The 18203-nt window shown below is 38.4% G+C and overlaps 1 protein-coding gene across 1 annotated transcript in view; it reads right to left on the bottom strand.

Annotated features, from left to right (window-relative positions):
• Positions 1-641: 641 nt before the first annotated feature.
• The window catches only part of Rit2 (Ras-like without CAAX 2), a 356224-nt gene continuing 338662 nt past the window's right edge, over positions 642-18203 (bottom strand). The window contains exon 5 of the mRNA NM_001013060.1: positions 642-1806. Within this exon, the coding sequence (NP_001013078.1) occupies positions 1579-1806 (228 nt within the window). The 3' untranslated portion in view covers positions 642-1578. The remainder of the gene's footprint in view (positions 1807-18203) is intronic.

An 18203-nucleotide genomic window follows, 5' to 3' on the forward strand; every position in this document is an offset into this window, starting at 1 on the left:
TCCTAGGACCTAAAGATAAAAACAAAAACATTTTGCAGGATTAAGAAAGGAAAGGACTGACCGTGGACTCTGACTTCATAGGTAGCAATGAATATCCTAGTTAAAAAAAAAAGAAAGGAATCTTAATCTAAAGTATAAAGTGACTACAAAATATAATGTTCTAACACATTTTTATTCCAACAGCTAAGAATTGATAACCCCTAACCTGTATCTCCGTTGTTTATATACATGTGAAATGTATCATTTTCCTTTACAAGTATTTATGATTCCACTGCTAGTTCAGTGACTCTGAAATAACCAGAGTAGATTTGGAATGACTCTGCCAGGTCACTCCAAACTACAGGAAGTTGGGGTTTGTGTTAGAATAATTCATTTCTCTGTTTTCAATACTAAGCCACTTTCAGGGTCACTGTGAGCCCAAAATGAGAAAGAGACTGCCTGCCGAACAACACCCTTGTTCCTCAATTCTACTGTTCTCTAATTTATGATAAAACTGGCCTCAATCCAGGAAAATTGTTCTGCCGGATTCCGTTTTAGGCTTAGCTTTTCGGTTTTCCTCCCAACACGCATCCATTATCATTCTTTCCAGTGGTTGCTCTCTGAGCTTGAATTTAAACAAACTAATTTGCACAAGAGGGAAATGGCTGAACGAGAGGTTTTATTTTACACAATGAACCATTATAAGACAAATAACAACAACATCTCTGATGTCAGCTTCTTGTAATACTTCATTGAAATAGAGACAGGGAATTTACTAATATAAAGAGAACATTTAGTATGTGGAGGCCGCATCCCTGCAGACAGACGGCCACTGTGCAGGTGAAGCAATTCTAAGAAAGATTCACAGAGAGGGGCAAAGGGTCCTTTCTTGGGCATACATACCACCAAGTTCATAGCATTGCTTCTCTCTACAACAGATAACATACTTTCAGCACAGTAACTCCACTGTGATACTTCTATAGAAGTGTATGAAAGGCTGCGCACTGTGAATATGGACACGTAATTTTTGTTACAACACAAACTAAGTTCTTATTATCAATAATTTCTCTAATGCTCATCTGTAGAGGACTCGAGAAGAAATAGCAAGACTCTTCCACTTAAGAGAAGACACAGGACTGTTTTCTTTTTTCCTTTAAACTATTTCAGCCTCTTCATTATTTACAGATTTGTGAAATGCAAACAACCAGGGTTATCAGGCGAAAGCAGATCCCCTAAGCCTTTTATCATCCCAGTTACAAGTTTGCATATTTTCTTTATAGCCAGACAGCATACAAAATGAAGCTACTCTTTACAGGAAAATGAGGCAATTGGAATGTTAATTTTATTTGGTAATATATTGTGAAATCTGTAAAGCACTATCCAGCTGATTGACAAAATCTACCCAGCTGTTAAAGGCAAAATAAAACTACCTCAAGACATACAGTTAAAGAAGTCTAATTTCTGCCTGCAGTTAGATGTTGAGAGACAGACAGACAGAAAGACAGGGAGAGGTGGGTAGAGAGAGAAGATGGAGATATGAACAGTTGTCTGGATGATAAAGCCCACAAAGACAGACACGAAGGATGCAGAAGCAAGGCCTCATATCATGTTTTCTCGCTTCTTCTTCAGCGAGGCTTTTATCTTCTTCCACAGGCTGTCCTTCCTCTTTAATTTCCTTTCCACCAAGGACAGCATGGATTCCTTCCTGCGTATTTCTCTCACTAAGCCTTGAAAAGCATCATCAATACCGAATCGAAGGGCTGCAGAGGTCTCAAAGAAGGCACAGTTGTAGTCTCGAGCAAGAGTCATGCCTTCTTCTGTAGAAACCTGTTTGGAGGAAGGAGGGACAAATAATATTTAAAAAGAGGTGAGCAAGGCTTTATGAACAAACGTAAAGTGTAAACTTGTATTTTGCAAAAAGTTTTAGAATTCCTGGACTTGAAAGACAAATGAGAAATCTGAAACCCAAACAAGAAAAATAATTATAACTCAAATTCAGATCCTCAAATATCAAGATCTTCATGGTAGAGCAGTGGTCAACAGCACAGTTGTACATAATTCTACATTAAGTGCCCAGCTTAACTGATTTTGTTTTTTGTTTTTGTTTTTGTCGTCGTCGTTGTTGTTGTTGTTGTTGTTTGTTTTTTTAGTTAATTTTGCAAACATGGATAATTGCATTACTATTTTGTGTCAACTTCCTCTTCTGTTTCAAAAAAGAACATCACTGTCATCATAGATAGTGGAGAATCCAGCAATCAAAATTCACTATTTGATTATGCTGGCCCTCCAATCAGGACTTACCAGATGGTTTGTTATGGGTTTATTAACTATAAAACAAGTAAGCTGGGAATATTTCAAGCTCTGAAGCATTATTGGTTACATAATTCACAGGTCTCTTCTAACAATGCATGATGAACATTTCACAAACATTTTGATGAAGGAATCTGGAAGTAAAACGCTGCCACTGTGTTACACATCATCTGTGGGTTTAACATAGTGTGACTTGTAGTACTGCACTAGATGTTCTAGAAACTATAAACTGACTGAAGTTGACCACTTTGCCTCCCTTATCATCCTTTGTGCATCGATCACAGTTCCTGGAGACAAAAGAGTGATCCACAAAATTATTCAAGACTTTAAAGGTATTAACAGACATGTAAACTTAAACTATGTAGACATGTTTAAACACTAGATTATTGTACTATAGATGGTTCTAGAACTTCTGCTTAACATTTATATCTCCCATAAGCCTTTCAGATTACAATCTGTGGTCCTGAGTGACATACCTGGGATTTCTGTGAGTTCCTCCAAGACAACCTATGTTGGACATATGGTATAACGACAATAAAGCAAACAAAAAACGCTATATAAAATTCTGGCTACACCCTGTTCCTCATGCTTTGCCACTCTGATAGGGAATATCAAATCCAAATGGTCCAAAAGGAAATCTTGGAGAAAATAAGAGACAACAAATCTGTTGTATGATCAGCTCACATTGAGGCATGGCAAGATGGATAGGGAAATGTTGAAAAACTCCTTATAATAAATTCATAAAAATTAAAATAATAGACAGACATAATCAATGCAGTAAGACTCCAACAAAAGACAGATTGCCTAATCTCTCTTTTGTTTTGTTTTTAAAGTTGGGAAATTACCTTCTTAAGCCTTAAGGAGCACTATGTATTATTAAACCATAGTCCAGATTTAGATACTATCTAATAATGGCTCACCTCCAAAATAAAGTTCTAGGCAAAACCACAAAGTTGCCTAACAGTTGATTTTAATATGTTGCACTAATTTTCTAAAATAAGTCTGAAAAAACAATATGTGCAGATGGAATTACTTATGAAAACTCTATTATCAAGTGTATTAGTTTTCACCTGTGTGTGTGAGTGTATGGAAGTGTGTGTGTGTGTGTGTGTGTGTGTGTGTGTGTGTGTGTGTATGTGTGTGTGTGTGTGGAAGTGTGTATGTCACTCTCTCTTTCTCTCTCTCCCCCTGTGTGTGTGTGTATGGGTGTGTGTGTGTGGGTGTGTGTGCACGCGCGCGCGTGTGTGTGTGTGCGCGTGTGTGTGTGTGTGTGCACGCGCGCGTGTGTGTGTGTGTCTAGAACCAAAGATTATATGAATAGGAAACAAAGGTTTTATTCTTAAAGAGCAGAAATAGAATACTGGATCCTGAGCTTTTGCTTTAAACTGTTTGTCTAAGTATGAGATTTGGAAAAGGAAGAACTTATTTGTTTAAAACCCTGAAATCTGTCTTAGGATTGAAGTCAAAGTGGTAACTACTACAGAGGAGAAAATGGAAATATTCTCCACTTTCATTGCCCATCTGGGTCACAAAGTTTACTATCCCTGACAGAAATGCTGCAATAAGACGAGATTGCAAGTTGTGTTTAAGGAAATCAATTTTTCCTTAATTATGCCTATGGCCCTGGTCACTGGGTATGAACTGAGTTGCCAGCCTAATTTTCGCCACACCCAGATAGCCATGTACTGGTTCATCACAAGTCCAGCATTTTCATTCTTCATGGAATAGCCCCATCTTTCATTGACTTCCCTTTTCTTTCCTTTCATGGGCGTCTGCATTTGTCTTTCTTCAAGTCTTTGTTTTGCTCCAGTTTCTACATAGATGATTTTGACATCCTTCCTAAAGCAGCAGGACTCATTGAAATGGAAATTTCTGGTTTTTTGAAGACTCAGGTGTGTTATGTGATATTTTTTCTGGACATTGTCTTATCAGAGGATGTTTTTGCTAAAGCAGACACATGGGAGTATGTTTTGCTGAAAACAGACATATGGTGTTTTTTTTTTTTTTTTAATGTTATCATCATCTTCCAAAGACTTGGAAAGGGCTCACCCAAAATAGGATTGAATACCTTTGGCTCACCAACCTTTTACCTTCTAAGCATTTTCTCTTCCTACGATTTTGCAAAGTGAACCATTAAATCCCTGGAATTCTTGTGGTTATTAATACTCAAGAATAGACCTGAAAGTTCAAAAAGCCTGCACAAATATCTAAAAGAAAAATTTCTTTAATGAATAAGTATTGGAAGAAACACCTTCCTATTGTCCATTCAGAGCCCATGCTGTGCGTGACAAAGTCCTGTGTTCCTCCGTTGGCCCCATTTACCCTTTTTATTTCTGTAGTTATGTGACTCAAAAAGAACATTACCATTTACTCTTTAGCTATGAAAAATTCCATGATTCTGTGTTGTCTGGGTGCTGTAGGCTATTTCACGAGCTATTGAGTGTGAGAATGAAGGCAGATCCAGAAGAATCCATTAAGAACTGCGAGGATGAGCCACTGTGGTAGAATTTATCAACATCATTAGAACTTATCTTTACTGCTAGAGTACGAGAACTCTGGGACTATATTTGAAGACAAGCTGACATGTCAGAGAAGAGTTAGACGGCTGCCAGGTGGTGAGTTCCTGGAGTCTGATTATGTCCCAAGCCAGCTAAAATAGGACCAACAAGTAGGGAAGATGGGTGCTACTTTGACTTACATGACTGAGCAGATTATGAAGTTGGTACACTGCATCTCTAGGACTGATAGGACTTACGATTCTATCCACAGGCTGCTTCACATCACTTTGGCCTTCAGCAATTTTGGCATCACAGTGTTGAATTTAATAGATTGCACGACGAAAGAATAAAACAGAGGCAGAAGGAACACCCATTCAAAGCCTGCCTCACATGTGGCCCATACATATACAGCCACCCAATTAGACAAGATGGATGAAGCAAAGAAGTGCAGGCCGACAGGAACCAGATGTAGATCTCTCCTGAGAGACACAGCCAGAATACAGCAAATACATAGGCGAATGCCAGCAGCAAACCACTGAACTGAGAACGGGACTCCCGTTGAAGGAATCAGAGAAAGGACTGGAAGAGCTTGAAGGGGCTCGAGACCCCATATGAACAACAATGCCAAGCAACCAGAGCTTCCAGGGACTAAGCCACTACCTAAAGACTATACATGGACTGACCCTGGACTCTGACCTCATAGGTAGCAATGAATATCCTAGTAAGAGCACCAGTGGAAGGGGAAGCCCTGGGTCCTGCTAAGACTGAACCCCCAGTGAATGTGATTGTTGAGGGGGAGGGCAGTAATGGGGGGAGGATGGGGAGGGGAACACCCATATCGAAGGGGAGAGGGGATGTTGGCTTGGAAACCGAGAAAGGGAATAACATTCGAAATGTAAATAAGAAATACTCAAGTTAATAAAGAAAAAAAAGGAAAAAAATAGATTGCACAACGCTATTTGTTGTGTAATTAAGAGCTTCAGTTTTCTTCCTCTGTTCATTATCTTTACAAATTGGAATTTGACATCAAAAATCTATGAAAATTTATAGATGATGTTTAAACAGCCATACTGAAACTAACAAGGGAAACCCAGAAGACCTCAACACATGAATTTGGAAAAAGAACAAAGAAAGGTTTGGAGGGAGGAAATGAAAGGGGAAAATGATGCAGTTATACTTTCAAAAATGTAAACAATTATTTAAAATATTAAAGAAGGTTAACACAGATTAGTAGGCAAGCATTAACTTCATATGTTTCTTATCAAAATCTGGAACACTAAGAACAGAACAATTCCAAAACTCTTTAAGCTGCCTAAAGGAGAGCACCTCTTCCCACCCCTAATACAAAGCAGGGCATCTCACCACTCCCAACTCTCCTCTGTAGGCCTGGGGCACGGTACCCAGGGTATTTCCTCCTTTCTGTTTTCCTTCCTTCCTTCCTCCCTTCCTCCCTTCCTCCCTTCCTTCCTTCCTTCCTTCCTTCTTTTCCTTCTTTCCTTCTTTCTCTTTCTTTTCAACCAACTTTATTATTTTAAAAACTTGACACTTAATAAAGCAACACAAATCAAGATTAACTAGACTCAGAGTTTATACAGATCAATAAACATCTTCAATAATTAGAATAGGCATTTGGAATGAGAGACATGAAGCTTCACATTAAATTTTACATTTTCAGTATTGAATATATTTTGTTAACATATTTTCTGTTTTCTTTAATATCTTGGATGTGCAACACATTATAAAGAATGAATGTTGTGGTTTGCCCTGGAGTTATCTGTATTTTGATGCTAATCCCACTGCCCCAAGGACAGCTGCCTAGTCACATACTCAGGAATCAGGTGACTTCACCAGAAAATTCTCCCCACTGAATTTATAAAATACAGGTGAGCGGCAGGTACAGGATAGAAGGAGGCCTGTCATTGGAGGAGAAGGAAGGATGGGTGGGAGAGAAGTTTGAAGGAAGAGGAGGAGACTGGGATAGAGAGGAGAAGAGACAGGAGGGAGAGGGAGAGAAGCCGTGGCAGGACAATGGAGGCTGACGTAAAGATCTCACTCTGTGTATTTACAGGTTGTTATCAATGTTCCTAAGGGATGGATGGTACCGGGCTTTGTATGTTTAAGTGGGCAATTATATCTTATCAATTGGATCTAAGATTATTGTGTTGTGTGTTCTTTTATGTGACGGTTTGAGTGTACTGCGGAGTTGGGCTGTGTTTCCACCAAGATACCTAGCAGATGTCTTGGGACACCGCGGTGCTGGACCTAGCGAGGTAAACCACAACAATACTTTTTTTATTTTTTATATTTTTACAACAACAAATTAGATTTAATTTTATATATAAAACCTGATATAATGACATAAAACACCAGATAAAGTGGACTCTATATAAAAAGATATTACTAGGGTATTAGGAAATATTTATGACAGTAAAAATAAAACTACCAGAAATATAACATATATATTTTAATTAAAAAAGAATAACTTCAGTTTATAAGAAGAAAGAGCTGTTATTACTAAAACACACAATGTTACTTGAGATTTCTAACATATATCTCTTGGCAGTTAAATGAACAAAGCATCAAAATTCAGTAAAAATATAGATTTGAACAAAGCAATGAAAATAGTTGACATAACTTTCATGTTTTGATGCTACACCCAATGCCACAAATACTTGTGCTATTTTTAAGTGAGCATCAGATACTATGCTAAACCATGTCTGGAAATACTGTAATGAATAAACATCGCATCTTATTCCGGAAAAAAAAAAAAAGCAGAACTGGGCTAGAAATCAATAGAATGGATAACTAGGAAATCTCCAAGATTTTGTGAGAAACATATTTTCATGTATGTAAAAGTGAAATTACATGAGAATTATAAAATACTTAGAATTGAAATATGAAATATAACATGTGAATATTTGTGAAATTATTTAAATCTGTGTTAATACAATATTCCTATCACTGTATTCATGTTTTAGGGAAGTAAAAACAGGTGAGTGCATCGATTAAAGTATCTACCCACCAAATTATCTCCATAGAGTACACATTAGACATGTAGTCTAATACTAATCAATGGCAGAGAACCCAGCAAAAGATCATCATGTAAGCAGGGTTGTCATGTGTTCTAGGCATAGTATTCCTAATGAGTGATGAAATGAAGGTGTGGTCATTGGTGCCCTGATACAGAATTATCACAGTGAATTTTTATTAATTCTTTGAGAATATTTTGACTAAGACATATGGGAGTTATTTCTACTACTAAATAAAATTTTAGAAATAGAGAATCAAAGTGAAATAAAGGAGTCCTTAGTTAAATTGATACCTTTTATTCCCTTAATATTTTGTTTATGTGTTTATGAGTTATCAACATTTTTCTACATATGCATCCTTTATATGAGTAGATTTATGAGATGCTTTGTATTGTAAAAATATAAACATCACAAGGAAACCATTATAAACAACAAAATTTATTTAAAAGTAAAATGTAAATAAAGACTTCACGAGCTAAATTAGACAGACCTGAAGTCTATACAACCAAAAGAACTTCTGTTTAGTTAAAATTGGTGTTCAAAATAGAAGCCACGAAGCTTCATGTTAAATTTTAAGCTAACAGTATTGAGTATACTTTGCTTAATTACAATTTTAGAGAATAAGGTTTATAAAAAATTCTAAAGTCTATTGCAAAAAGCAAGTTTATCTCAAATAAAGTAAGAAAACACAATCCACATACAGGTTCTTATTATACTGAGTCACAGCAAAACAGCACCGTAAGAGGAGCTGCATGCCTGTATAGACTAAACTAAACTCACATCTTTAGGTTTCTAATCACTCAGCAAGAGATGCAAGAATGTTATGCCTTATACTTATTAACAAGCATTCACCTTTTATGTAGTTACTAGAACATGATTCTAAGTGATCCAATTGAGTTTCATACTAATTTCCACATTTTGTAAGAAAATCTAAATGGAAATTAAACACATATTTTTTTTATTTTTAATTGGTTATTTTGTTTATTTACATTTCAAATGTTATTCCCCTTCCCAGATTCACCCCCCCGAAAGCCCTCTATTCCACTCCCTGCCTTCACGAGGGTGCTCCTCCACCCATTCACTCACTCGCCACCACCCTAGCATTCACCTACACTGGAGCATCAAGCCTTCACAGGAACAAGGGCTTCTCCCATTGATGCCAGACAAGGCAATTCTCCGCTACATGTGCATCTGGAGCCATGGTTCCCTCCATGTGTGTTCTTTGGTTGGTGCTTTAGTCCTTGGGAGCTCTGGGGAGTCTGATTGGTTGATACTGTTGTTCTTCCTATGGGGTCCCAAAACCCTTCAGATCCTCCCGTCCTTCCCCTAACTCCTTCACTGGGGTCCCTGTGCTCAGTCCAATGGTTGGCTGTGAGCATCCACATCTGTATTGGTAAGGCTCTTTAGCAAAGACTGGATATAAAATTAACTCTAACAAATCAGTGGCCTTCCTCTACTCAAAGGATAAAGAGGATGAGAAAGAAATGAGGGAAACGACATCCTTCACAATAGTCACAAGTTCTTGCTGTGACTCTAACCAAGCAAGTGAAAGATCTATATGACAAGAACTTCAATCCCTGAAGAAAGAAATTGAAGATATCAGAAGATGCTCATGGATTAGTATAGTAAAAATGGCCATCTTACCAAAAGCAATCTATAGATTCAATGCAATCCCCATCAAAATTCCAACTCATTTCTTCATAAAGTTAAAAAGAACAATTCTTAAATTCATTTGGAATAACAAAAAACCCAGGATAGTAGAAACTATTCTCAACAATAAAAGAACTTGTGGAGGATTCACCATGCCTGACCTCAAGCTATACTATACAGCAATAGTGATATTGCATAGTATTGGTAGAGAGACAATGGAACCAAATTGAAGACCCAGAAATGAACCCACACCTATGATCACTTGATCTTTGACAAAGAAGCTAAAACCATCCTGTGGGGAAAGGACAGCATTTTCAACAAATGGTTCTGGTTCAACTGGCAGTCTGCATGTAGAAGAATGCAAATTGATCCATTCTTATCTCATTGTACAAAGCTCAAGACCAAATGGATCAAGAACCTTCACATAAAACAGTAACATATTTATCTTCTCTTACACATCTTTTTTAAATATCCCTATTTTATTGGATAGTTTATGTACTTATATTTCAAATGTTATTCCCTTTCTAAGTTCCTTCTTTCCCATCCTCCCTCCCCATTCTTCTAAGAGGACGCTCCTCCACTCACCTACCCATTCCCACCTCAATACCCTGGCATTCCCCTACACTGGAGAAAGAGCCTTAACGGGACCAAGGGCTTCTCTTATTGATGCCAGATAATGCCATCCTCTGCTACATATGCAGCTGGAGCCATGGATCCCCCATGTGTACTCTTTGCTTGGTGATTTGGTCCATCTTTTTAAAATTATAGTTAGATCAGTAACCCAAAGAACTTTCTTTTACAAAAAGGAAATTAAATGAAGATGCACTTAAAAAATAAATGTCCACGTTTTAGCCACATTCTTCTGTCAATATTGTGAAACCATATATTTATCATTCCTAACTTTGACTTTACATTTATGAAATATCAATGTACTAGGGAACTTACTCCCAAAAATTTGGTTGAAAAAAATGCCACCAAATATTGGGGTTGCATATTTAGTGATTATGGCCAGTGTCAAAGCAGTAATTATGGCCAAAGTGCTACCAGGAATAAAACTTGGGGAACCTTCCCTTTATTTGGTAATTGTGATTAGCCTTGTTCAGATCCTGAGACTGGACCAGAAGTAGTAGCTTCCCTACTCACACCCAAAAAACAAGGATGCATACTTTCTTGATACATCATCTGCTAGAGAAAAGAATATGTTGTGTTATAATTAAATCTTTAGGAAACAGCACTGGGAAGGAGAAGGAATGTGTGTTGAGTGCTGGGAATAAAACTTGGTGAACTAGTTTGCCAAGGAGCAACCCATGTCACAAAAAATGGTCCTGAAAAAAAAATGTTCCTGAGACTTAATCCTCACCTGAAAGCCTTGGGACAATGTCTGGGAAAATAAAAGAGAAAATTGTTTCATACAAGTAATAGCTGATTTCAAAAGTCTACGGAAGGGGTTCTCCACCAGCTAGAGGAGGGATTGGCAAACAGCTGGGAGGCGGGCAGGCGACTGCCGCACAGGGAGCCGAGCTGCTGCCAGATGGGCCAGCTGCTGGCGCACGCGGGACCAGAGATCTGCTGACTCTAGGAGCTTCCTCCCTCTTTACATCTGTTTTAGTTTTCACATTAGCTTAGTGAATGTGAAATAGATTGTAATAAATTGAATGATAGTGAAGGTTATTATGGTAATGGTAGCGCCCAATAAGCTTTATAACTCTTAATAGCACAAAAGGAAACTCATCCCAACTACTGTGACTGCTAACGTTCAGTGCGGAGAGCCTATCAGAAGGATGGCTTTTTTTTCTTCCAGCAGAACCGCTGCGAGCAAAGTATCTTCTTAGTGAAGCCAATTCCACAGAATTTCAGATACAATGTTTGGTGTATGGAGCAACCTCTGGAATTTATATTTTAATGTATAATATATGTAAATATATACTTATATTTATATATAGGTTTATATATGATATATTAATAGTTAGACTGTTTCTTTCCACTTTCATCCATGGACCTACTAAATATCCCTTCAGACCATACATCATCAAAGCTATAGGCACCATAATTTTTGGTTTGAGAACAAGCCATATTGTTCTATTTTCTTTAGTAACACTCAAGCGTCCATAAACTTCATTTCACTTTATATATAGTTATGTTTTGCTTGTATGGTGATTTGAATATAATTGGCCCATAGGGAGTGGCACTGTTAGGAATTGCGGCCATCTTAGAGGAAGTGGGTCACTATAGGGGTGGGCTTTGGAGGTTTCCTCCTGTTATACTCCACCCAGTGCAGTCCTTCTAGGTGCCTGTAGACTGCTCTTCCTGTCTGCCTTCGGATCAAGCTTCTCCAGCCCCATGTCTGACTGGACACTGCCATGTTTCCCACTATGATAATAATGGATTGAACTCTGAAACTGAAAGGCAGCCCCAATTAAATATTTCTCTTTATGAGTTGCCTTGGCCATAGTGTCTGTTACCTGACTTACTTATTTGATTTTTATCTGAAATATTTGTTTTGGTATTTTCTGCTCCATTCAAACCATCTTGTTTTTATTCTTCCTGCAAATTGATATCCTGGGGGAACCAAATGGTTCCATGTTCTAAGTTTGTCCTTAAGCCTCTTTAAAGGAAGGCTTGGTTCCAAGGCTCACATAAATTCTAAAATCTTAGGATGCTCATATTTCTTTGGAAATTTTAATAAACCCTATACCTTTTATCTCCAATCTCAATATTATTCATAAGGATTAATTAAATATAAATATTTTGTGAATAGTTTTTTTTTTAGTTTGTTTCTATTTTTTTTTATTTTTTTTTTTATTATCTTGAGTATTTCTTATATACATTTCAAGTGTTATTCCCTTTCCCGGTTTCCGGACAGACATCACCCTCCCCCCTCCCCTTCCTTGTGGGTGTTCCCCTCCCAAACCTCCCCCCATTGCCACCCTCCCCGCATAGTCTAGTTCACTGGGGGTTCAGTCTTAGCAGGACCCAGGGCTTCCCCTTCCACTGGTGCTCTTACTAGGATATTCATTGCTACCTATGGGGACAGAGTCCAGGGTCAGTCCATGTATAGTCTTTAGGTAGTGGCTTAGTCCCTGGAAGCTCTGGTTGCTTGACATTGTTGTACTTTTGGGGTCTCGAGCACCTTCAAGCTCTTCCAGTTCTTTCTCTGATTCCTTCAACGGGGGACCTATTCTCAGTCCAGTGGTTTGCTGCTGGCATTCGCCTCTGTATTTGCTGTATTCTGGCTGTGTCTCTCAGGAGCGATCTACATCCGGCTCCTGTCGGTCTGCACTTCTTTGCTTCATCCATCTTGTCTAATTGGGTGGCTGTATATGTATGGGCCACATGTGGGGCAGGCTCTGAATGGGTGTTCCTTCAGTCTCTGTTTTAATCTTTGCCTCTCCCTTCCCTGCCAAGGGTATTCTTTTTCCTCATTTAAAGAAGGAGTGAAGCATTCACATTTTGATCATCCATCTTGAGTTTCCTTTGTTCTAGGGATCTAGGGTAATTCAAGCATTTGGGCTAATAGCCACTTATCAATGAGTGCATACCATGTATGTCTTTCTGTGAGTGGGTTAGCTCACTCAGGATGATATTTTCCAGTTCCAACCATTTGCCTACGAATTTCATAAACTCGTTGTTTTTGATAGCTGAGTAATATTCCATTGTGTAGATGTACCACATTTTCTGTATCCATTCCTCTGTTGAAGGGCATCTGGGTTCTTTCCAGTTTCTGGCTATTATAAATAAGGCTGCGATGAACATAGTGGAGCACGTGTCTCTTTTATATGTTGAGGCATCTTTTGGGTATATGCCCAAGAGAGGTATGGCTGGATCCTCAGGCAGTTCAATGTCCAATTTTCTGAGGAACCTCCAGACTGATTTCCAGAATGGTTTTACCAGTCTGCAATCCCACCAACAATGGAGGAGTGTTCCTCTTTCTCCACATCCTCGCCAGCATCTGCTGTCACCTGAGTTTTTGATCTTAGCCATTCTCACTGGTGTGAGGTGAAATCTCAGGGTTGTTTTGATTTGCATTTCCCTTATGACTAAAGATGTTGAACATTTCTTTAGGTGTTTCTCAGCCATTCGGGATTCCTCAGCTGTGAATTCTTTGTTCAGCTCTGAACCCCATTTTTTAATAGGGTTATTTGTTTCCCTGCGGTCTAACTTCTTGAGTTCTTTGTATATTTTGGATATAAGGCCTCTATCTGTTATAGGATTGGTAAAGATCTTTTCCCAATCTGTTGGTTGTCGTTTTGTCCTAACCACAGTGTCCTTTGCCTTACAGAAGCTTTGCAGTTTTATGAGATCCCATTTGTCGATTCTTGATCTTAGAGCATAAGACATTGGTGTTTTGTTCAGGAAATTTTTTCCAGTGCCCATGTGTTCCAGATGCTTCCCTAGTTTTTCTTCTATTAGTTTGAGTGTGTCTGGTTTGATGTGGAGGTCCTTGATCCACTTGGACTTAAGCTTTGTACAGGGTGATAAGCATGGATCGATCTGCATTCTTCTACATGTTGCCCTCCAGTTGAACCAGCACCATTTGCTGAAAATGCTATCTTTTTTCCATTGGATGGTTTTGGCTCCTTTGTCAAAAATCAAGTGACCATAGGTGTGTGGGTTCATTTCTGGGTCTTCAATTCTATTCCATTGGTCTATCTGTCTGTCTCTGTACCAATACCATGCAGTTTTTATCACTATTGCTCTGTAATACCGCTTGAGTTCAGGGATAGTGATTCCCCCTGAAGTCCTCTTATTGTTGAGGATAGCTTTAGCTATCCTGGGTTTTTTGTTATTCCAGATGAATTTGCAAATTGTTCTGTCTAACTCTTTGAAGAATTGGATTGGTATTTTGATGGGGATTGCATTGAATCTGTAGATTGCTTTTGGTAAAATGGCCATTTTTACTATATTAATCCTGCCAATCCATGAGCATGGGAGATCTTTCCATCTTCTGAGGTCTTCTTCAATTTCTTTCCTCAGTGTCTTGAAGTTCTTATTGTACAGATCTTTTACTTGCTTGGTTAACGTCACACCGAGGTACTTTATATTATTTGGGTCTATTATGAAGGGTGTCGTTTCGCTAATTTCTTTCTCGGCTTGTTTCTCTTTTGTATAGAGGAAGGCAACTGATTTATTTGAGTTAATTTTATACCCAGCCACTTTGCTGAAGTTGTTTATCAGCTTTAGCAGTTCTCTGGTGGAACTTTTGGGATCACTTAAATATACTATCATGTCGTCTGCAAATAGTGATATTTTGACCTCTTCTTTTCCGATCTGTATCCCCTTGATCTCCTTTTGTTGTCTGATTGCTCTGGCTAGAACTTCAAGAACTATATTGAATAAGTAGGGAGAGAGTGGGCAGCCTTGTCTAGTCCCTGATTTTAGTGGGATTGCTTCAAGTTTCTCTCCATTTAGTTTAATGTTAGCAACTGGTTTGCTGTATGTGGCTTTTACTATGTTTAGGTATGGGCCTTGAATACCTATTCTTTCCAGGACTTTTATCATGAAGGGGTGTTGAATTTTGTCAAATGCTTTCTCAGCATCTAATGAAATGATCATGTGGTTCTGTTCTTTCAGTTTGTTTATAGATGGATCACGTTGATGGTTTTCCTTATATTAAACCATCCCTGCATGCCTGGGATGAAGCCTACTTGATCTTGGTGGATGATTGTTTTGATGTGCTCTTGAATTCGGTTTGCCAGAATTTTATTGAGTATTTTTGCGTCGATATTCATAAGGGAAATTGGTCTGAAGTTCTCTTTCTTTGTTGGGTCTTTGTGTGGTTTAGGTATAAGAGTAATTGTGGCTTCATAGAAGGAATTCAGTAGGGCTCCATCTGTTTCAATTTTGTGGAATAGTTTGGATAATATTGGTATAAGGTCTTCTATGAAGGTTTGATAGAATTCTGCACTAAACCCGTCTGGACCTGGGCTCTTTTTGGTTGGGAGACCTTTAATGACTGCTTCTATTTCCTTAGGAGTTATGGGGTTGTTTAACTGGTTTATCTGTTCCTGATTTAACTTCGATACCTGGTATCTGTCTAGGAAATTGTCCATTTCCTGAAGATTTTCAAGTTTTGTTGAATATAGGTTTTTATAGTAAGATCTGATGATTTTTTGAATTTCCTCTGAATCTTTAGTTATGTCTCCCTTTTCATTTCTGATTTTGTTAATTTGGACGCACTCTCTGTGTCCTCTCGTTAGTCTGGCTAAGGGTTTATCTATCTTGTTGATTTTCTCAAAGAACCAACTTTTGGTTCTGTTGTTCTTTCTATGGTCCTTTTTGTTTCTACTTGGTTGATTTCAGCTCTGAGTTTGATTATTTCTTGCCTTCTACTCCTCCTGGGTGTATTTGCTTCTTTTTGTTCTAGAGCTTTTAGGTGTGCTGTCAAGCTGCTGACATATGCTCTTTCCTGTTTCTTTCTGCAGGCACTCAGCGCTATGAGTTTTCCTCTTAGCACAGCTTTCATTGTGTCCCATAAGTTTGGGTATGTTGTACCTTCATTTTCATTAAATTCTAAAAAGTTTTTAATTTCTTTCTTTATTTCTTCCTTGACCAGGTTATCATTGAGTAGAGCATTGTTCAATTTCCACGTATATGTGGGCATTCTTCCCTTATTCTTATTGAAGACCAGTTTTAGGCCGTGGTGGTCCGATAGCACGCATGGGATTATTTCTATCTTTCTGTACCTGTTGAGGCCCGTTTTTTGACCAATTATATGGTCAATTTTGGAGAAAGTACCATGAGGAGCTGAGAAGAAGGTATATCCTTTTGCTTTAGGATAGAATGTTCTATAAATATCCGTTAAGTCCATTTGGCTCATGACTTCTCTTAGTCTGTCTACATCTCTGTTTAATTTCTGTTTCCATGATCTGTCCATTGATGAGAGTGGGGTGTTGAAATCTCCCACTATTATTGTGTGATGTGCAATGTGTGTTTTGAGCTTTAGTAAGGTTTCTTTTACATATGTAGGTGCCCTTTTATTTGGGGCATAGATATTTAGGATTGAGAGTTCATCTTGGTGGATTTTTCCTTTGATGAATATGAAGTGTCCTTCCTTATCTTTTTTGATGACTTTTAGTTGAAAATTGATTTTATTTGATATTAGAATGGCTACTCCAGCTTGCTTCTTCTGACCATTTGCTTGGAAAATTGTTTTCCAGCCTTTCACTCTGAGGTAATGTCTGTCTTTGTCTCTGAGGTGTGTTTCCTGTAGGCAGCAGAATGCAGGGTCCTCGTTGCGTATCCAATTTGTTAATCTATGTCTTTTTATTGGGGAGTTGAGGCCATTGATATTGAGAGATATTAAGGAATAGTGATTATTGCTTCCCGTTATATTCATATTTGGAAGTGAGGTTATGTTTGTGTGCTTTCATTCTCTTTGTTTTGTTGCCAAGATGATTAGTTTCTTGCTTCTAGGGTATAGCTTGCCTCCTTATGTTGGGCTTTACCCTTTATTATCCTTTGTAGTGCTGGACTTGTAGAAAGATATTGTGTAAATTTGGTTTTGTCATGGAATATCTTGGTTTCTCCATCTATGTTAATTGAGAGTTTTGCAGGATACAGTAACCTGGGCTGGCATTTGTGTTCTCTTAGGGTCTGTATGACATCAGACCAGGATCTTCTGGCCTTCATAGTTTCTGGCGAAAAGTCTGGTGTGATTCTGATAGGTCTGCCTTTATATGTTACTTGACCTTTTTCCCTTACTGCTTTTAATATTCTTTCTTTATTTTGTGCGTTTGGTGTTTTGACAATTATGTGACGGGAGGTGTTTCTTTTCTGGTCCAATATATTTGGAGTTCTGTAGGCTTCTTGTATGCCTATGGGTATCTCTTTTTTTAGGTTAGGGAAGTTTTCTTCTATGATTTTGTTGAAGATATTTACTGGTCCTTTGAGCTGGGAGTCTTCACTCTCTTCTATACCTATTATCCTTAGGTTTGATCTTCTCATTGAGTCCTGGATTTCCTGTATGTTTTGGACCAGTAGCTTTTTCTGCTTTACATTATCTTTGACAGTTGAGTCAATGATTTCTATGGAATCTTCTGCTCCTGAGATTCTCTCTTCCATCTCTTGAATTCTGTTGGTGAAGCTTGTATCTACAGCTCCTTGTCTTTTCTTTTGATTTTCTATGTCCAGGGTTGTTTCCATGTGTTCTTTCTTGATTGCTTCTATTTCCATTTTTAATTCCTTCAACTGTTTGATTGTGTTTTCCTGGAATTCTTTCAGGGATTTTTGCGATTCCTCTCTGTAGGCTTCTACTTGTTCTCTAAGGGAGTTCTTTATGTCTTTCTTGAAGTCCTCCAGCATCATGATCAAATATGATTTTGAAACTAGGTCTTGCTTTTCTGGTGTGTTTGGATATTCCGTGTTTGCTTTGGTGGGAGAATTGGGCTCCGATGATGCCATGTAGTCTTGGTTTCTGTTGCTTGGGTTCCTGCGCTTGCCTCTCGCCATCAGATTATCTCTAGTGTTACTTTGTTCTGCTATTTCTGACAGTGGCTAGACTGTCCTATAACCTGTGTGTCAGGAGTGCTGTAGACCTGTTTTCCTGTTTTCTTTCAGCCAGTTATGGGGACAGAGTGTTCTGCTTTCGGGCGTGTAGTTTTTCCTCTCTACAGGTCTTCAGCTGTTCCGGTGGGCCTGTGTCTTGAGTTCACCAGGCAGGTTTCTTGCAGGGGAAAAGTTGGTCCTACCTGTGGTTCCAAGGCTCAAGTTTGCTTGTGGGGTACTGCCTAAGTCCTCT

This window comes from Rattus norvegicus, chromosome 18 (genome assembly GCF_036323735.1).
Source record: "Rattus norvegicus strain BN/NHsdMcwi chromosome 18, GRCr8, whole genome shotgun sequence".
Taxonomy (NCBI): Eukaryota; Metazoa; Chordata; class Mammalia; order Rodentia; family Muridae; genus Rattus; species Rattus norvegicus.